The 21,871-nt window shown below is 45.7% G+C and overlaps 1 protein-coding gene across 1 annotated transcript in view; it reads left to right on the top strand.

Moving 5' to 3' along the window:
• Window positions 1-21,871, top strand: part of LOC144106442 (multidrug resistance-associated protein 1-like) — an 86,169-nt gene that overhangs the window by 10,405 nt on the left and 53,893 nt on the right. The window contains exons 3-8 of the mRNA XM_077639256.1: window positions 355-486; window positions 12,254-12,394; window positions 15,686-15,817; window positions 17,082-17,149; window positions 20,403-20,519; window positions 21,574-21,702. Of these exons, the coding sequence (XP_077495382.1) occupies window positions 355-486; window positions 12,254-12,394; window positions 15,686-15,817; window positions 17,082-17,149; window positions 20,403-20,519; window positions 21,574-21,702 (719 nt within the window). The remainder of the gene's footprint in view (window positions 1-354; window positions 487-12,253; window positions 12,395-15,685; window positions 15,818-17,081; window positions 17,150-20,402; window positions 20,520-21,573; window positions 21,703-21,871) is intronic.

Consider the following 21,871-nt stretch of genomic DNA (forward strand, 5'->3'; position numbering starts at 1 on the left):
AGAGCGGTGGTATTGTCTCTGCGTCCAGGCAATATATGAAGCAGGGTTGCTCGGTGAAAGACGTGCTACTTTCAGGTGTCGGAACCTGGTAGGCTTGATAGCAGGGCAGTCCCACAGTAAGTGGTGGATGTCGACTTGAATGTCCTCGCGTTTACATATCGTTTACATAGCGGAGTTGATCTCCTGTTTCTGTTTTTGTTTATTGGCAAGAAGATGAACATTCCGAACTCTTCGAAACGTGGATGAATAGTTGTTTTAAACCTCATAAAATGCCTTTTTTGGAGGGGGGGGGGGGGGACACTGCCACGTGTATTGATAAACAACGAACGCACCGTTTTCCTTTCTCCTGTGCAGGTGTTATATTTAGTGTCAGCAACTTTCTACTGTGCGAAGTCTTATCTGACGTGGCCACAAGCACCAGCAGTTCCTGATGAACACGCCCCGCTGAATGCAGCTGTGTGCGACTTCGTCGCTGCCATCACCATTGTAAGAGCACTTGCCTCTCTCTTTCAGAGCTGTCGTTCGTATAGACAACAGTATAGCTAGATACTTGGTTACACCATCTGCGAGTTTTTCAAACACGAGGCACTCTGATAAAAGTTGTGCAGTAGGAAGCTCGATCGGCACCACTAAAAGTTCGCTGCGCTAAATATTCGAGAACAGGTTAGCCCCTATTTACGCAGCAGATCATTTACTTGTGCATCCAAATTGCTCGGTGCTAGATATGTATACGCTCTTTTGTGACAGCTCTTCCGTACATTTTTTTTCTTTTGGGGGGGGGGGGGGGGGGGCAATCTGTGACGTTGGGGTCTGCGCACAAACCAGCCCATCTGTGCGTATGCACATTGATTCTTTCTCACTGTGGCTCAAGCTTTGTGTGGGCGCCACGTGAAATGCGCTGCCTGTCTTAATACTTATGTTGAAGGGAAAGCGAATCACCGTTATTGAACAACTATGATTCCTTCAAATGTCACCAATTTCTGTCCTTATTCAAAATCAAGGTATTAAAGAGATTAAAATTCGATTTTTTGTAATTAAAAGCAATGCGTATTACGGCTAGGCTTTTGTGAAAACTCCTGCCGATTCTTTTTCAATGGTTCGGATGAGTGTGCATAAAAAATAAAAGCTTTATTGGGTGTGCTGAGCGCGAGCTTTCGTAACGAGAAACTAGCAAGTGTAGTGGCACAAGGCGGCAGAACGAGTGAATCTCAAGAGAATTTGCTGAAAATGCAGTTGCTGTCAAAACATCTGGTGAACACTTATGTTCCACCCTAATGGTTGTGACGCGATAGCATTAATAAATCCCGTCAGCGGCTCCTCTTGATGATGATGACCTCAGGCTTAATGGCGCATACCCCCTGCGAGGGATTGGCAGTGCGCCCTGACCAATCCCCCGCCATGGGTATGTGCCATTAAGCCTGAGGTCATAATCCTTTTGCACACGCAGACGCGGACACCGTCTCCTTTTTCACAAGCACAATCAATATGTGAAGGACTACACGACGTACGTATAAGGCGCCGCTTTCACGAAGCCGTACGAATGTGCCTGCGTGGCATAGTCTTCGCCAATCTGCCTCGCAACCAAAGATCAGGGGGTCAATTCCCGATTACTAACCTCAATATTCTTTTGTGCGCAATTAATTTATTTTAATACATATCCAAATTACGTTTGAGGCAGGTTTTATGATTTATTCAATTTAATATACCGATGCTCAACGTGTTACGTAGGCACCTATTCGACCAATCTGAAGGTTTCCGGCACAACGCCGACGGACTACGCCTTATTTTCCGCTGATCGAGATCCTTAACTCTGTCGCGTTAAAATTTATATTTCAAATAAAAAGATGGACACTAAATTTTCAACGGATTTCGGTGTCAAGAATTTGATGAGGCCTCGCGGGAGGGGGGGGAGGATGCATCTTGATAATGTATGTCTAGATAAATAAGCAAATGTCTTCTATTGTGGACAATGTCCACAAAATAAAGATACAGACGCAAGACAAAGGACACGAACACACTAGCCCTTATTTAAGATTCGCATGGTTCCAACTTCTATTTAGGAACACGGGATACATGCTCGCATGAAGAACGCGAAAGGCAAAGCAACCAAACCTCGAGAATACGCGACACACGTGCGCAGGGCTTGAAAGGGGAGTTTGTATATCTAAAGCTTGAAATACCCTTCCCAAAACTATGCATAGGTGAACTGCGCTTCATAATCCGTACAACAGTCTGCCTAGCGCTCGTGTTTTTTCCCTTCACCCGCTTTGGGTTTTGGTTAGCGCTGTGCATCTGATCACAGACTGCGATCCACTTAAGCCTTCCTCTCATTGGTTGAGAAGAAAAAAAATGAACTATACAGTTTACGCTTGGGCATAAGTCGCGAAATCAGCGGTAGCGTAAGCCAGTCCGAGCTTGAGTGCGGTGACGCCCGCGAGGAGTTTCCGGGGTTTCCTCGACGGCGAGATAAGCTACAAGTCTACTAGCCTGTCCTTCAGAAAGGTATCTTAAAGCAAACGTCACCACATCTTTTCTAGTGCTCTTACTAGTTTGAAAACCAGGAAACAAATGTTTCGGCGAGTCTCTGTCCACCGGCTATTGCCATTAACGCTGAAAGGGACTTATGTGTTCCCACACTCCTTGAATGCAACAAGGTGAAGTAGAGTCTCATGCCACTTTCGCTGTGCCACTCGCTAGTATTTTTAAGTTTTAATGTCTTTAGCGCGTCGTTATGAAGTTCATAAAAGGTAGTTTTAAAGTTAATAATTCTAATTTTGCTTACTCCTCAGGTTATAACACAAGACAAAGGCATGCACTAACAATAACCCCTTTGAACGCACGAAATAACTGCTTTAAATATTCTTTTTTTTTCGACGACAAATACTGAATGGAACAAACTTAATAGCGAGACTGTTAATCATAATTATTTACTGATGCTTGAAAAGTGCCTGCAGATGTTATGAACTTGAATGTGTTTGCATGCTTGTATTTTGTTTGTTTTTTCCCCACCCTGCTATAATTTGTACTAGATCACAGTATCTATAAATAAAATATTAAAAAAAATGGCGACAATGGTCCAAAACTGGAGAGGGTAACTGTGCTGAATTCACGCTTTTCCGCCCGTCAGCTTTTCCGCCCTTGTGAGAGCTCCATTCTTTGAAATGAAATATCCGACCACCCTTTCAACATCGCAACGTGCTGGCCTACGTATTTTGCAACCTGCTTCATGCGTAGACGACACCCTTGGTTAGTGGCATAGTTTCCGACACAACTAAAAGGCAAGCCTACGAAGAAAGGAAACACGAAGCCATTTTTTACGATGTGGCTGACCTGTTAAGCGTCGTGTGTCTAATTTGCTTTGTCTTTTAGGGTCCGCTTTTCGGCTGTTGCGGAAAAAAATGATTCAAAACCGACGTGTTGATCTCCAGCCCTTGCCTTTGGCTGGTCTCAGCGCGTTAGCATGTATGCATCGCCAGCTTACAGCAGCACATTGAGAGCCGCAAACGTCGTAAACCCAATACTAAACCCAATCACAAGCGTTCAGATGAAAAACGTTTGAGGTCACTGCTCAGTAACCCTCAATGAAGGAATGCGAAAGCATTGACGCCTCCTGGTTTCTGTTTTCCTCTATTTGCTTCACTTGTCCCTTCCCCTCACGTTTAGTCGATTAAGCACTGATGTAAATTCATCCAAATTCCCAATTGCCACAATTAGTTATCTCGCTTAAGCAAGTTCCAATTATTGCCCATTTTGAGTTTTCAAGCTTGGCGCCACGCTTCGTTTTCAAATTTGGCGCCACGCGTTGGCTCCTCCCACAATTCCGATTTTTTAAATTTGCCTCCACGTGTTGCTCTAGCTGCGCCCACTTTTTGGACATTTTTGATCTAAATAATTAACTAATCACTCTATAGACATAATTCTTTTTTTTTTTGCGCAGCATCCTCAGATCATAATCTTTCGATTACAGTCAATCGTTTGGCGCCACCTAAGTTCCCCGCAACTGCTGGGGACCGATTTTGCGGACACGAGGCCTTGCCGACAGAGGCTAGTAAAGCTTACGCTTTAATAACAGAAGCCCACTATACTAGGGGCCAGCTGTTGGTATCCACGAACAAGCAACATGTGAAACTAGAATGAGCCCGCGAGAGATTGTAGCTGAGGAATCGGGGAGCAGATGACGCTACTCTCAAGCGGATTCGCGAACGTTTTAGACGCGCACATGCCAACCGACTCTTTCCGCAGCAGCTGGAGGCTTCCAACTGCCGTGTTTTGAATCACGACCACGGCGGAAATGATAGCGTCAGACCCAGTGCGCCGGAGTTCAGGACAAGGTCAACACCAGGGCACGAGCGAAACACTGCTGCGTCGCAGCCGATTTTGCGACCAATAGCGCGAATGGTTGCCGTGTGAAGGCGGGTATTTGTTGACAGCACGGACTTGTGCTACGTAGAATATGAAGTTGAGCCGGCAGTACCGCGAGACGGAGGTGATGAAAATTGATTAATACGACGCTCTGCAATGCACAACGCGAGAGTGTGGTGCAGTGTAACAGGAGGCGTTAACCAAACAACACGGTAGGGGTGTGTCTGTAGTTGCCGCAACAGGCAATAAAGGAAAAATGCGGCGATTCGGTCGTTCCAGCGACGGTGGCGGCGCCACGCGGCATCTTCCTGAAGCAGCGAGCCGGTGATCGCTCTGCGCGGCGCGTGCAATCGCAGTCGTTTGGAGCGTAAGATACGCGTCAAAAATGAGCATATTCTGTTATTCTACGATGTGCGAACACCCAAAACGGCAAACATGCAGTTTCTGCAAACATGTAAAGAGTTAAGAAAGCAGTGATTAAGTGCATTCTGCAGGTTGATAACGTGTTTGAGCCCAATATGACCCGTCTATTCTTCAGCGACGTACTCTGTTGAGTGTCGTCAATGCATTTCTATTCGAAGTGTTCATGCGACCAACGTTGAGTATTACAGCTGCATGAAAGCAGTGCAATGCGCAAACACTGAGCTGATATCAAGTATATTGGCAATATTTTAAGGCGGACGGTTGCAGAAAACTTATTTTTATTCACGTTACAGTCCTTTATGGCCTATAGATTAAACACGGCTTTCTGGCAACAACATGACTGCTAAATAGCGATGTTATCGGCAAGAACTTCACAATTGTACCTTCAGTCCTCAGATATATTGCGCAAAATGGATGAATAACCCACCGCAAACGCTTCTTGGCAACTGTCGTCTGCTCACTCGATCACAGCGTTTTCTCCCGCTAATAATAATAATAATTGTTTTTTGGGGGAAAGGAAATGGCGCAGTATCTGTCTCATATATCGTTGGACACCTGAACCGCGCCGTAAGGGAAGGGATAAAGGAAGGAGTGAAAGAAGAAAGGAAGAATAGGTGCCGTAGTGGAGGGCTCCGGAATAATTTCGACCACCTGGGGATCTTTAGCGTGCACTGACATCGCACAGCACACGGGCGCCTTAGCGTTTTTCCTCCATAAAAACGCAGCCGCCGCGGTCGGGTTCGAACCCGGGAACTCCGGATCAGTAGTCGAGCGTCCTAACCACTGAGCCACCGCGGCGGGGTCAAAAACACATTTTAAGCGCTAATTTCGACTGTATTCTAAAGCTCGAATGACCCCCTGGCTGCCGCTTCAAACAACAGCTACACTGCGTCTTCTATTACCGCATATTTGACCAACTTACGCTGCAGATGACCTACAGTCGGATACAATTTAATCTGCAGCAAAGCTCCGCCCACATTTAGGACCACCGAACAGAAATCCCTCGTGAGAAAATGTAGAAAGCTGGTAAAACTCTTCTGCTTACCTAAACAAGCAGCCAATCACGAGTCGAAATTATAGGCTCAAGGATTTTGGTGTTCCTGGCTTGTTTGGTAAACAGCCCAACATTAAAAAGTTCATTCTGATTACTGTTGTGATTGGTAAGTGCAGTTATACTACACCGTGAACCGTGGCCAGTGTTACCAACTGCTGATTTTTTTTTTTCAGTTCTGTCCGTATAAGATCAGCGCGCAGTGAATACACATACCGTATTTATGAGGTAAGGGCCGCACTCGTGTAGGCAGGAACTATAGCGTCAGACTGTCTGTGTCATTAAAGTAGTCGGGTGAGTGCCGAAACAACAAGAAAGTGGACGCACCAAAAATTGCAGTTCAAAGTGTTTGTCGCACTTTACAATGCTGAGTTCCCAAGCTTCGGAGTTTTTGAGTCACTTGCTAACTAGCGATTCCATGCTCATATCGACAAAAACTTATTTCAAGCCTGTAATACAGCCAAGTTTAATTATAAGATCATATTAACAACCGAAAATCATTTACTGCTGCTTATCTAGTCTCTAAAAATCACACCAAAGGTGCCACAACGTCAAGAAGCCGCTTTGCTTCTATAAAGACGCTAGCTATGGCATCGGTGCCATCACCGCCTCGTCTGCCATGTCGTACTGCCGCCGCGCCGCCTATAGGAGCTGGAATGACCGAACAGCCTAGCGGTCGCGCGCAGCGGCCTTTAAAGCTGGCCTGCAGTTCGCTCTGCCCCGGGTTCGACACCCAGCCGTCGATATTGATTGACAAGAGACGATTTTGCTTGGCTCTGAACCTTCGGATTAGGGCTCTCGCATTAAAAAGCTATTTTGTCGTTGCGCAAATGACTAAATGTTTGAGTTCTCACTCTTAATTACTAGGGCCATTCGCAACCAATAATCGTTGGGGAAGTTCAAGAAGGTGCTGTTGGAATTCAGGTAGCAGCATCCCACCGTTGCCACCAGTTGTTGGGATTCAGGTAGCGTGACTGGGCCGGAGAAGAGACGAGGACGATCGGAGGAAGAAAACTTGGAAAATTTTATACAAGGACTGTTTACATTATGTACAAGTACGGGCACCTGGAGTCTCTGATACCTCTCAAGAAGGGGGCTCTCTCCTGGCATCAAACCAGCAGCTCCTTAAATACTCTTCGTATTCCCAAGATCCCTAGCTGGGGAATACAGTTCGAAGAATGATGTCCAATCACACGATGGCGCTGATGGTACCACCCACGGCAGGGCGGTCCTCATGTTTCTTCGCAGCTCGGTCGAGGGAAAGGGAACAGGACTCGGTCACGTTGTCGTCCCCGCGGATTCCAGGTGGCCGCGCACGTGCGTCCAAAGGCCACCTGCATGACACAGGAATGCAGGCTGTATCCCCTCCGGTGTCGAAAGATCTTGACTGGTGACCGGAACGCGGAGGCTCTGTCGCAGTTGCGGCACTCGGGCAATTGTTCAAATCCAGCGTGACTGAAGGGGATCACACTGATACCGCACTTCGTCGTGGCGAGGACCGGAACGAATACGCTTATGGTCGTAGCTGGCATCATTCCTCTTGAACACGTAGGGACGCTATAGTCGCTGCTTCCGGCATTCCTGTTCGAACACGTGGGGACGTTATTGTCGTCGCTCCCTCTGCCAGTCCTGCAGTCACGTCTCCCCCAGAGGGCTCCCCCACCTTCGCGGTGGTATTCATGGAATCCTCCACATGCCCCACTTCGCCGAATTCCACAGCAGGAAGGAAGCGCGAGCACAACAGCGCTCGCCGTACAAAAGGAAAGACTGCACCGTGAAGAGTGCGTACAGTGAACCAACTTTCCTCCGCTATAGCTTCTCTCATGGAACAACACGGCGTCGTATACATAGGTGGTAAATTATAAAAACCCAACACAATGATGACGTTAGGAAATTCCGCACGCACCCGCAGTACATTACCAATTACACGTCACTAGCTCGAGGTGATTCGGCTGATGAAGATGGAAGTTAAATATTTGGTAGAGCGCGTTATTAAAAAAAGTGGCGGAAATTAGTCAGCAACCCTCTGGTGTGGTTTTCGGCATTGTATTCAATGAGGAAAGAAAAAAATGAGAAATTGCTGAGTTATTCGTTTTCAGTGGTAGCTCCGCCATTTGGTACGTATTTACGAACCATACCAGCGACAAGCCTTGCAACTCACTATTACCTTGTCGGTTTGGATTTCCACTAACGCAGGCATCAACCTAAATAGTTTCACAGCAACAGAGAATTGCCTAAATTGGCGTCAGCGGCATATTTCTGAAAGTAATGATTAAAATTATGGCTGGCGTCGTACCGGGCAATACGAAATATTTGTGCGCAGAGGAAGGCAGCAAAAGCTTCGCGTGAAAACGTTGATCCTATTCCATTAAACCATAGAACGCTCTCTTTTTTCCCACCTGATATATATCACAGTGGAACATAATCTATGCTCACTAACTCTTCATGTGCAGACCATCAAACGATATTCTTTTCTATACAATGTTCCATCGGACAGTTGCCAGCATTTTAAACAAATATACCAACCGCCAATGAGTCACCACGCAGGAAGGAAACACGACACTAGGCTGACCAACAGCTGATCTTTATTTTGGCACACAGAAGAATATATATAGGCGAAAAGGAGAGAAAGGCGAGGGGAGGCAACGCGAAAAAACTGCGCAGTTGCGATGAAACTGAAGTAGTCAACATCACGGATAAAAACGGAGTAACAAGAAAAAAAACGCACGAGTAAACCAGAAAGGTGTGAAGCGCCAACCCGGATGGAGTATTTAAAGCGATAAAAAGCGATTACCAAGAATGAAAAAACGAGGCTAAAAGCAAGCGAAGATATAACAAGACACACAGAAGCGGTTAAAAACGCGAGACTAAAAACCATCCTCTGTCATAAACGGTGCTTGCAGCGTTGTAACTTGGAAAACTGTCCAAGGCAACTCTTTTTCTTTTTCTGTGAGGGCCACGGATACATTAATAATGCAGGATTCCCTGTTCTCATTGATCGCCACAGCTTCCAGTACTTCACGTGTTAACTGCTCGCTCTTTCTAGCCACGTTTCCAGCCAAGGCCGTAGACTCGGGCAGCAGCGGTACACATTCAGTGGGCTCGCAGTGTTTGCAGTGGGGAGGCAAATGTGTCTCTCATTGGCTGTGATTATATTTGCGTTATGAACCAACTAGTTGGGATTTAGATCATCCTAAAGTATATTAAAGTAGGCTTTTCCTGTAACGACACTGCTTCACTCGACAACACTTTTGCTTAGCTTTGAAGAGAAAACTACATCCTACGGGAGCGGAGCGTGTCATTCCACCTTTCTTGTTCGACCGCAGCACTGTGCGCCGCTGGAGCAGGGGGCACCATCTTTTATGCGGCTCGTAGCTTGCCATGCCAAAGAGCGGCCTCTGAGATCACCTGTAATCACCCGCGGGCAAGTGATCTCAGAGGCTATGGCCGAAGAAATTTCTTTTAATGACGAAAACTTTTCTCCTTTACTTTCAACGTTGAATGCTCACAGTTGTGTCGGAACTGAGTCTGGGGTAAAGAATATTGAAAATATGCAATGCTTTAAGTACGAACTTAATAGGCGGCCTGTATCCCGCTGCGTAGGATGACAGGGCGTTTTCCGCTCTGTAGATGCACCTCCAAAGCCAGTCTCCCAGTTGCATGGTGTGGTCAGTGACAACGTAGCGCGAAGGAGTGCGAGGAGGAAACGGGTAGAGGGAGCTGCTAAACAAATGCGGCGCATTATGCTGACAGGTCAGAGCATTCTCGCCTATTATTAGGTAATAGGACGTGACATCGGCATGACAGTCACGGCGAGCCGTGACTGTTACCGCGTGCATGCGCGACCATGCGTTACGTGTACTCAACACTCTACTGTCCCATCCTCACAGCCACACCCCGACATGCCGTGACAGGTTACTCCACTCGGCTACTCCAACGCTCTGAACAAAAGGCATTTATTTTATTTTCCGCGTGGCGCCCTAAACGCATCAGACGCCTCCCACCTCCACCTAGAGTTATGCACTCCAACCCGCACCAGCATCTCCCACCACCTAGCCGTGGTGGAAATCAGCCTTACCACAGGGGAAAATTTCTGTCATGGACTTGATACCACCTTTGCTTTTTGCACTGTTCTTTCGCCCACACTAGTCATAGAAGGCTTTCAATTTTTTTTTTTGCACTCCAACCCGCACCAGCATCTCCCACCACCCAGCTGTGGTGGAAATCAGCATTACCACAGGAAAAAATTGCTGTCATGGACTTGAGATCACCTTTGCTTTTTGCACTGTTCTTTCGCCCACACTAGTCATAGAAGGCTTTCATTTTTTTTTTTTTGCACCTCTCGCCTTGATATGTACGCCCTGTATACAGAATGCCTAAGATTTTGCACAATTTTTAAAAATAGACTTCTTGAGTCAGAAGAGCGCTTTTTCGGCATAGCATTGTTAGCGGTGAAGTGCATCAGAATACAGGTAAGACATGCTAACTAGCAGGCTGGTCAACTAATATTGAGTAGTTTAGTTTTAACTATAACTGTTAGGCCCCTTATTTATGACAGGCGAGTGGCGCACCGTAAGTATTATCGGTATCAGTTCTGAGAATTTCAGAAACGCGATTACCATGGAACCTGTGGCCCAACAAAATTTGGCTGTTTCGACGAGTTACGTGTACTGGAGAGGTAGCTTTGCCTGCAAGCTTCTCGAAAGCGAGTGTATTTCGGTGCGACGTAAGCAAAAACTTATTGGGCTACAGCGCCGACGGTAACTGCGTTTTTGAAATTATAAAAACTGATATGGATAATACTTACTGTGGGCTACACGCTTTTCAATAATTAAGGAGCCTAACAGTAATAGTCTAAATGTTATTTATTAAATATTAGTTAACGAGCCTTCTAGTTAGCACGCCTTAGCTGTATTGTGATGCATTTTACTGCTAGCAATGCTATGCCGAAAAAAGCGCTCTTCTAACTCAAAAATCCAATTTCTTTTAAATGTGTAAAGTCTGAGGTGAAAGGCTCTCTGTAGGGGGGCTTACGCTGTCTCAAGTGGAGATTGATTCTACTTCCTGCCTGGGCCTACCCTAATAGATTCTGATGAAACTAAAACACTCGAAATAAAAAAGAAAATGTGACCGCATTCGTTTTTGGGGTGTATACTTGAGGCTAACCGAACGCGTTTGGGGCCGGACGTATGATTCAGAAATGAAAAGAAACTGTCCTCACCTTCATATCTTAACATTCCTGACTGGTGAAGAATACTAGAGCCATCTGGTGCCATCTGTGCGCGCTTACAACAATGTGTCTCCACCGGATTGAAAGTGGGTTTCTAAGACAAGCCGCCAAACTTCGCGAGCTGGGATTTTAGATACATACGTTACACACGGTGAAACTGAGGCGAGAGATAGGACCTTGGGCCGAGGTCGATACCTATGCACAAAGGTCGCAAGCATTTCTTTCCGGCATGCCATGTGGCACCTGCTCAAGGTGATAACAGCGAAATTCAATGTGCTCAGCACAAAGTATGCAGTGTATGCGACATCGCGAAAGGATAGGCTGGACAAAAGAAACGCTCGTGCAAAAAAGGGATGCACGGTATCTCATCTTACCACATTAACCTCGTGCAGCAAAAAAAAATAAAAATTGGTTGCGCTTTAACTACTGCTGAACCTGGCTAGAGAGCGAAAGCTGTGGTGTATCGGGTCAGTAGACGCTGCTTGGCGTCTGTAGCGTTGAGTGCGTTCCGCACACTGGACGGCACCGTGCCCACCCTGCCAGTGTGGCAGGTTGCAGTTAAATTAATGATTCATCGCGAGAGGTGCGTCACCCAATGAATGCTGCGACCTATTCTACCGCCCTCTACCGGCGAGTCGAAAGGTCATAGGTCAAGTGGTGCGACACCATTGTGGACCACATATGGTAAGGCCTAAAGCCACACCTCACCTCTGGCTCACTGGAAGGTCCACCGGCAACGCACGCCGAAATAGACTTTACCTTGCGTAGTGAAACTTTCGCTGAATAAAAGATGTTTGAATATTATTTGGTACCTTCGAAAAAAGTTGTTAAACGAGCAGGCACAAGTATATAGCCATGAAATATAGCGCCAAACAGCCGAAAATGCGAGAAAAGAGCAATTGCTCTTCGGATTTAGAACACGTTAACAGTGAGAGAGCCTATCTAGCCTTTCTCAACAAGTGCTTCCCGTTTCATACAGCAATTTTATTTTGATTTCGTTTTTTTTTCCCAGTGGCTATGCACTACTCGCCTTTTCAAAACACACTCTTACCAGTCGTTAGTGAGTGTCCGTGATGTCTCTCTTTGCTCCTGTCCTGTGTAACCTCGAGCAGGAACACCATACTGAACGACAGCCTACTCACGCAATATTCCCTGCGTTGATACCCCCTGCTTCTTGCATTTCGCAGGTAATGATATGCCTGACTTCCGTGCGCCGATTCTTCGCCTCGCAGTACTCGTCTTCATACCTGCTCTTACTGCTCTCCATGCTGTTCACGGCAGCGGCCACGGACCTGTGCAGCTTTCTTGGACGGATCAGAAATCCAACGGTACATACGGGCGCGCGCCCGCAACACCTTTAAGGGGTCGCGATGCCTCGCTGGCATTGCGCAATACTTCCATGTCACTTCATCAGTCCCCTGTCTAGTATAACTCAACTCTTAATTATTAATGAATGGCAGTGAAGAGCTGCCTATCTTGTAGTAGAACGCTCTTGCGGGCTAACTGGGTCAGTTGATTAAAAAGTTGGACTGCGCGAATAAGACAAGGACAGGAGTCATGGGAACGAAAACGGCACCACGAGCGCATGTGACATGCCTAACGTCTACGCTAGTGGCGTCGTTTCGTTCCTATGTCTCCTGTCCTTGTCTTATTCGCGAAGTCATACCCTTTACTGCCGATGTTTTTTTTAAGATTCCTGAGCCACTCATTGCCTGGGTAAAGACGGCACAATTTCTGTGGCACCAAATTTATGGGCCGTAGAGACGAAATTTTTATCAGTGCCAGAGCCACATGCACAAATGGTTACGGTTACCATTTTTGCTAAGGCGAGAAGGGGCCACCGCTGGTGCCTATCTGCTTTAGTTTAGTTGCTGCATAATAAATGTTCTGAGATTAACAATTTGCATAAGCTTTTCATATAGTTTCACCGACGCTTAGACGTCGTTCGCACACGCTTTTATGTCCTTGAGCAGGATGAAATGATCACTTTAGAGTGATCGGGGGAAAAAATAATAATTAGTTCCTGCGCACGTCTGTACCATTTGCACCGCCGAGTAGTCAGAGAAAAGTTAAATTGAAGTTGCACTGAAGGGGTTATATTACTGTCATGATATTCGATAAAAGCAAAAACAGATGACGCGACGATGAGAGTTTTGAGGTAAATGAATTGCTCATACAAACCGGTTTGGATAAATTGGCACGAGTAGCAAACGATGTTAAGACAAGCAAGATACGCTGAGCCTGACTCACGAATCGAAAAAATAAAGAAAACAAACTGCGCATTTTGTTAATAACACGCTTCGCATAACTACAGAGGCATACCTAGGTAATATCTCAAGATAATGTAAGCAATAATTCAAGCATGGTCGTATAAAGACAGTAGATTCTGTCAAAATCTGTTTCTTATTTCAGTTGACTTGTAATGATCATGTCGATTAACCATCATCATGATCACTGCAGGGCAAATTCCTCTCCCATATCTCTCCAATTAACCCTGTCCTGTGCCAGCTCAGGCCACCCTATCCCCGCGAACTTTTCACTCTCATCTACGCCCCTAACTCCTTGGCTTACCAGGAAATCTCGCCTGTTGCCCATAACGACAATCGGTTCACTTGCTTTCTCATTACGTGGCCTGGCCAAGTCCATTTCTTTCTCTTGATATCGACTAGGATGTCATTAATCCGAGTTTTATCCCTGAGCCACTCTGTAGTCTTCCTGTATATTAACGTTAGTATCTTCTCTTCCGTAGCACGCTGCGTTGTCCTTAATTTGAACCCTTTTTGCTAGCCTCCACGTTTGTGTTCCAGAGGTGAGCACCTGTAAAATATAGGTGTTGTATACTTTCTTTTGAGAAATATTTGTAAACTCTCCTTCATGTTCTGAGAAAACCTGTCAAACGTGCTCCGCCCCATTCTTATTCTTCTAGTTATTTCACCCTCGTATCGTGATCTGCGGTCACTACCTGCCCTATGTAGAAGTATTCACTTACCACTTCCGGCGCCACGCTGCCAATTGTGAACTGCTGTTCCCTTCCGACACTATTGAACGTTATTTTCTTTGTCTGCATATTGATTTTTCGACTCAACTTTTTGATCTGCCTGTCTAAGTCACTGATGCTGATTTGCAATTCATCTCCAGAGTGACTTAGCAAGGCAATATTATCAGCGAATCGGAGATTATTTAGGTATTCTCCATTCACTCTTTTCCCAACTGTTCTCGATTCATGCCTCTCAATACCTCACCTAAACAGTCGCTGAATAGCATTGGCGAGATTTCGTCTCCCTGCGTAACACCCCTCCTTACTAGAATTTTCTTGCTGACTTCATTGATCATGTTATCTTAGATCAAATGTATATTGAGCTATAGGTATCACGTCGTGCATGCATAGTATTTTTCCTGTTAATACTAAGTTCTTTTTTGCTTACTTCTCTCTCTTTTACCATATTTCAGTAGCTTTTTGAGGTACTACGGTTATTACAAACTTTTGTTACCCCTTCACATACTCAAGAATTCTGCACAAAGCATTTTTGAGCCTGAAACCTTCATGAACGCATTTTTTTATATAATGTAAAAGTTCCCAATAACGATCAATACATCCGCAGGTCGGATGACGGCAGTCTTGGTTTTCTTTTTTTTTCTATTCATGTTCTTGCTTTCGTCAAAAGTGCTCCCCATTGGAAGAGCAAGAAGAGCAAGGTTTGGTTTTCTAAGGCAGCTTTAACGGTTCGATGTGATCGATTGAAACACTTTAAAAGAAGGATTTTGCTACATATTAGAACAAAGCACCATTGCCTTCAATGTTTCGATACTGTGTCTTGCAATTTTCAATTTTCAAAATTTTTGCTCTGCAGTGTTAGACATGGAAATAACTGTGGCGTGCATTGCATGGTATACCTTTATGTTCCCATGCGCGTTAGCGCTTTTTAAACTATGAAACCCTATTATTTTTATCTGTACAATTACAGATTTTATTGAATTTCATACCTTCTTCGGAGAGTGATGAGAATGGTTACTGTTATCTGTCAGAACTTGAGAAAAGCTCCCATATCCTGCAGACTTTAGACACAGGCAAACACCTAGAGCGTATTACCCCAAACTGTCTGCTTTATTCTGCATGTTTTGTTAAACAACTTAAAACGAAAATTGTTTAACACTTTTTACCGTTCAAATTCTTTAGTCTAGTCGATGTGATGATAATTGCACAGCTTTTCCAAAGTAGGCTTATTTTTCTTTTTTCCCGCTTATAGCGTGTTGCTCTTTTCTTTGTGCAGCCACGAATAGCGCTGTTTTATAGGGCGTAATTATTTTCTTGTTTTCCGCCATTTTTTGTTGCCCGATTTTCTGTTTGTGTGAAAAAACGATATATTGTGTGCCCTTTCATGCTATACTCCAAAGTTTTAAAAGGGGGCAGGAGTTCCGTCACGCTTCTGAGCCTTTAGGCCTGTTGCCTTCTTTATTCTGGATGAAATAAAACATTGATCTCTTTATTATTTTTATTCATTAAAGTGACTTTGCGTTTCTTTTCAGTCTTATGGAATGCTGTGCACAAGCTACAGAAAAAAATTATCAAGCTTGTTTGTGCACAATTTTCGTTATACTAGAGCAATAACCTCTTGCAGAGCCTTACAAACGAAAACGATTTCAAAGCAAGCCTCCTCCTACTTAATCTTCTGATCGTCTGCGGCACGTCAGGCAGTCTGGTGGTTGGTGGACTGCAAGACACCATCGTCTACAGCCGCCGTTCACGCAAGGTATGGAGTGAATTTGTCGCGTGACTTGTCCTCGACTCTCTGTTAACTGCAGCTGTTGCCCGGCCGAGGGTGGCTGGAATCGTTAATAAGAGACATGTGTATGTTTCAAGGCGCATGTTTGCACAACCCGCGTGGCTCTTCCTAACGATTTCTAAGAAGCGCAACTGCGACGATCCTCTTCTCGTGCGGCGCGCTGCGCAACAGCTGTCGCAGATAGACCGCGCTACATACCTCCGCTCTCGCCATGCCCTTGCTCCTCTTTCTATGGTAACCACGTTCCGGATGGTTACCGCGCTAGCCCTTGCTACACTCTCGCCATAACGTTCTTCCACAGAAACCCTATGCAACCTTAAATGCAAACTACCCTCCTGTTGGTTCTCATGGCAACCATGTACCGGTTGCGCGTAGGCGTTCTGACACTCTCGCCGTACCCTCCTCCTTCCGCGGTAATCTTCCTCCGGTTGGGGACTTCTACGCCACACAATACTTCTTCCACGGTAACCACCTTCCGTGCAGTTTGGTTTATGGGGGTTTAACGTCTGAAAGCGACTCAGGCTATGAGGGACGCCGTAGTGAAGGGCTCCGGAAATTTCGACCACCTGGGATTCTTTAGCGTGCGCTGACATCGCACAGTACACGGGCCTCTAGAATTTCGCCTCCATCGAGATTCGACCGCCGCGGCCGGGGTCCAACCCGCGTCTTTCAGGCCAGCAGCCGAGTGCCATAACCACTCAGCCACCGCGGCGGCCCAACCTTCCGTACAGTTATCATTGTAAACATCCTCTGGTTACTCTTTCTTACGCTGTCGCAATAAGGCCTCCTTCCATGGTAGCGCTCCTTGTCCTTCCAGGGTAACAACCCTCTGGCTGGTTCCCGCGGCAACCGCCGGCCGGTTGCGCCTCCTTTTGCTCTCGCCATACCCTACTCCTTCCAGGGTAACCACCCTCCTGGTGGTTCCCGTCGTAACCACCAACTGGTTACCCATTTCTCGTTCATGCCATACCTTCCTCCTTGCACGGTAACCACCGTCCGAGTGGTTGCCATGGAAACGCACCCATCGGTTACACCGACAACGACAGACAACGATGCACTACTACGAAGAGAAATACAAGAACCAGAGCTTAACAGCTGCCGCTGTAAAAAAAAAATGCCATGCAGCGGACTGTATGAGTTTTCTTCACTAATATCACGTAGCATAAATCGACGCTTTTTCATAAAAGCTAGCTTGGTTGGAAACAATCTTGCAAGATGTTTTGTATTTCAGTTCCAGCGTGCACCACAAGAGGAATCCTGGTCACCCCTGGCTCAGTTTCTTTGTGCTCCTATACACAGGTGAGGGCAGAGCATTTTCTTGTTATAGCCAGAATAAGAATAGCTTTCGTGGATTGTTTGATTTTACGTGTTGATTTTCATGGACATTGCAGCAGGCACTTGGTGCCTCTGTCCAGTAAAAGAAATTTTACTGTACAATTTTTAAGAAAATTTTCGCGCTTTGTATATCCGTTACACCCCCCCCCCCCTTCCCTCGCCTCCTCCACCCCTGTAATGCCGCCTGTGGTGCTTTGGATAAACTAATGAACTAACCTAAATCTAGCTTCGTGAGGAATTTCGCTTCTACTTATAGCGTTGCCCATTGTACTATGTTTCAAACGAAAGCATCCGTCGGCTACCTTTTGACCACTGGATGTGATATAGTTCTGAGATTGCTTTTAATATGTCCTAAGAGGCGATCATTTGGCAATGAGAGTGAACTTCGTCCAAGTATATCTGGAATTCCAGGGCTACTACGCCCAGGGTGTAATTATAACGCCGCTTTCATGGCAGGAAAATCATCATACTGTTGCAGTTAAAACATAATAATAAGTGACTCCGTTTGGTACACTTTCGTCTTGGCAATTGGAGTTACTATGTTAATGGTACTGTGGGAGCGGCAGAACTCAATTTGAACTCCGTTTTTTAGGCAGTGGAGGGTTTATTTACAAAGAAACGCATAGGGGCGCTCTGAGCTGTAATGCTCTGGCCTGCCGCCTTGGACTGAAGGAGGTGACAAGGAAAGAAGTGCAGTACACTCGATGACTGTGGGAGTAGAACAGAAGTGCGAATTCCCAATGCGTCAGATGACAGCCGGTACTCGAGACTCGGGCTGCTTAGAGAGCGAAGTAACGCCTTAATTGTATCGAGACATTTTTTAACCTTCAGGCCCAAATGGTCATTATGAGGTCTTCCCATAATAACCTGCTTTCAATACGTGCCGCGTGAGCGTAACACCGGCCTTTATCACTGGTATAGAAAAATACCGCAACTAAAGCGGTCAAGGATGTCACAAATGTGACCAGAAGTAATGGTGCCAGAGTGCACACGTCCAGTTATTTGGAGGTACCGGCTAATGAAAGTCACGCCGAGCTTATGTCTATTGAAAAGGCCATGGTTGCGCTGAATTCCACGCAGAACTTTAACAGTCATATTACGATCCATCCTTCGGAAGGTGACCGTGTCAAATGACTCCGTCATCCCAGCGCCCCGCCCGAGCTCAGTACACAAATCCCTAAAGTGGCGACATTCGCGCACGAAAACTGCAGGAGCGTTCGTGGAGCTGCGCGCAGCCTTTGGTTCTTCGTTGGCATGTTTTTCTCGCGTTTAGTTTTCGAAGCCATCGTTCAGCCTACAGTGATAAACTTTGGAAACAGGGTGTCACCGAAGTAATCAATTACATGATTCTGCAGATCACACTTATAGGTAACTAAAATGACCAACAGTGCATGCAAAGCCAAGCGAGAATGCTAAGGTTGGAAGGAAGAGCGCCTTGTCAAGGCTAGTATTCTAACATTCTGGCCTCGAGACTAAGAACGAGTAGTAAAAACAGAGCAGCGCCTTCTGACTGCTCGAGTGATTCTAAAGTGAAAAAAAAAATGAAAGGCCTACGAAGTTTGTTTATCCGGGCTGTATCTAAAAGGAATTCACAGTTGTAAAAAAAAAAAAACATCCGCCAGGCTATGGAACAATTGTCCGCTGTATAAAATGGACATTTCCGACTTTATTCAGCTTTACCTGGGGCATTTCATTCAAACTAATTTTCGAAAATGGATGATGCTGAGCAGAATTACGCATCTAGCTGTCGTCCTTGCTTTTTTTTAATGTCTTCTCAACAAGAAGTTATGATTTGCGGCAAAACTTGCTACTAACACTGATTGCCTGACTGACGCTGCTGCGAGGAAGTAAGAAAAGGAAAGAGCACGGGCCTGCCTACTGGCTCAAGCCGAGACACGCTCGCTGCCGCGTGCTGAAAGTAGGAGACTTAAAGGATAGGAGAAAAATATGTATAGAAAAGGCGCCGCGCGCTAATAGGCCCATAGGCCCCGGGCCGATCCCGGAGGCAGTGCAATACTGGGCCTACCTGTGCCAGAGTGCGTCTAGCACTCCAACATATTCCAAAAAGAAGTTTAATATCTTGGGTCCAAGGGCCAGCAGCAGATATTAAATCAAGTATCAGATATCACCACCGATATCAACACTTAATGATCTTCCTAGTGCAGTCTCTGTAGTGCTAAACCGGGAAATCAGTATTACTTGCACCATTACTGCCAGATGTTCAGTCGCCGCAGGCGAAACCTGCATGTGCATGTACCAGTAAATGCTGCAAACGCCATGAAAGGTTCTCGGTAAGAACAACTACAATGCTTTTAAACAACCGCGTCAAGAGCCTGTGTGGACACAAGTAGCACTAGCTTCCAACAGCTCCAGTCAACGCTCACGTGATAGAAGCGAGTACTCGCTGAGAGTAACCTCCTTTTTGAGCGCTGTTCACTCGTGTCACGCACAATGAAAAAACCACGAGTGGCGCACTAGTGAGTAAACCAATGGTATTTTATGACTACTGGTCATAAAATGACAAATGTTGCGCAAAATAAATCCTTGCAGTGAACTTGACTGCTGTTTTCTTTACTAAAGACTCGCAGCAAAATGGCCGCTGTTTCAGGAAACGTAGCCAGCCTGTGTGTTGCAAACAAGCTTGCAAAATGTTAGGTGTTGCAGTTCCAGCGTACACCAGAGTATAGTTTATGATCTGTGGTGTATGTGGTTTAACGCCCCAAAGCGACTCAGGGTTTAAGGGACGGCGTAGCGGTGGGCTGCGGATAATTTCGAGCACCTGGAGTTTTTAACGCCCACTGACATCGCGCAGTACACTGACCGCAAGCACTTCGCCTTGCGGCCAGACGCCGAGGGTCAGACGCCGAGGATCATATCCACTGAGCCACCGCGGCGGCTGTACACAACACGAGGAATCCTGATCACCCCTGGGTCCAATCCTATGCGTATCATAAGCGCACTACTCAATCAACCAGTATCATTTTGTGACCTCAGCCTAGTTTGCACACTTGTATTGCCATTTTTATTTTCAATTTTCGCTTCGATGGAGCCGTAATGTTTACAAAGCAATGAGCCCACCTTAGCTGCTTCTTTCATTATAATTTTAATAACAATTTGCTAGATGATAGTTCCAAGGTTATCACACAACAAAACTTCTTTGAGGTTTAAATATTTTTTCCGCTTTCTCATTTTCACACGTCTCTTTCCGGTTTTCCAGGAATATGAAGGACATACTAGGCAAGTCGGCTGTAAAGATTCGTGATCTGGTAAAACCAAGCTTACACTCTCTTTGCGGAAGGTCCGTCGGCAAGCTGTATGCTTTCGCTAATAAAAGGTGCGTATAGACTTTCTAATTGCAATCATTTTTCTTGTTCGACCGTGCATTTTATTCCGCTTCTGATATGTTAAGTGAAACAACAAAGCTGCTTTTTATTCTCTTCGTACCGGGGACTCATCCGCGAGACAGTGCGCATGTTAAACGCTAAGATAAATGTCACTTGCTCATCGGACATTTCATTAGGATCAATGTTGCCATTGGGTTCTCTGACCTCAGAAAACAAACATGTGCTATAAGCCCAAATGTATAGCAGTAGATATACAAAAGCACGGTGCAAGTATTCCCCTATAGGGACCAGTTTCAATAAGCGTTATCTAAATGTTACCATGCATGAACACTTAGCCGCAGTTCATCGCAAGAGGAAGTTGAATCTAGATATACACTCAAAATGAGGAGGTTTCTGTGCGCCAGTATCCATGTCTTTCTAAACAGCGGGCAGTTGTGTATTTTTTTCGCTCAATAATTAAAGGCATTTCTTTGAGCTTCCGGAATGGTCACTTGCTATGCCTGAATGCAATAAAATGCCTTGATTTACGTAACTGCAGCTTTTAGTAAACGCCCTATGTTCTAAAATCCATGTGAGGTAACAGGTCATCAGAACAAAACAGATGTGCTCTGCGATGGCAGCTTATCGTGGTAGCAATTAAACAATGAACAGAATTGCAAGGCACTGTAATCAGATACAACTCTATAACAAAGCGGCAAATGCCCTTCGAAGGAGGTCGTCCATCTAATGGCGTCTACCGATTCTCATGGCGTCGTTCTTAATTCCTTTGAACCTGCTAGCGTGACATCGCAGGGGGTGGCAAATGAAAAGGTTTAACCAACGGTTTAACCACGGCTTAATCGAATTAACCGTGGCGTCACAAAAATCGGCTGACCCCATTGGCTAGAGGATCGCCTTTGAGGGGCATATGCTGTTTAATTTTTGTAGTGTATCCGGCTATAGCTGTGGCAGTGACTGAAGGACTCCCTAATTAAAGCTGTTGGTTTCTTTACTGCGAGCACATTCCAAATGCTCTTTTATCTCACAAAGCTAATCGCGATGCAGGGTCCCCTGTCGAAGCAAACTTCGAGTTCTCTCCGCTTTCTTCCGCGTCCTGTGGCGGGATTTATTGTGGATCATGGCCACCGGATTCGCCTACAACCTCACCGTCATCTCCAGGGCTCTGGTGCTCGAGTGAGTGCGTCCGATGCGCTAGTGCTGTGATGTGGACAACGTGTCTCAGAGGCCATCTGAAGAATGTAGTTTAGAAAATATATAATCTTTGTGATAAATATACGGCCCAGCGGTTTGCTTACTAGCCGCGTAGGGGGGCTGTTAAGCATATTTGACAGTCTAAAGCTTG

This window comes from Amblyomma americanum, chromosome 10 (assembly GCF_052857255.1).
Source record: "Amblyomma americanum isolate KBUSLIRL-KWMA chromosome 10, ASM5285725v1, whole genome shotgun sequence".
NCBI classification, from domain to species: Eukaryota; Metazoa; Arthropoda; class Arachnida; order Ixodida; family Ixodidae; genus Amblyomma; species Amblyomma americanum.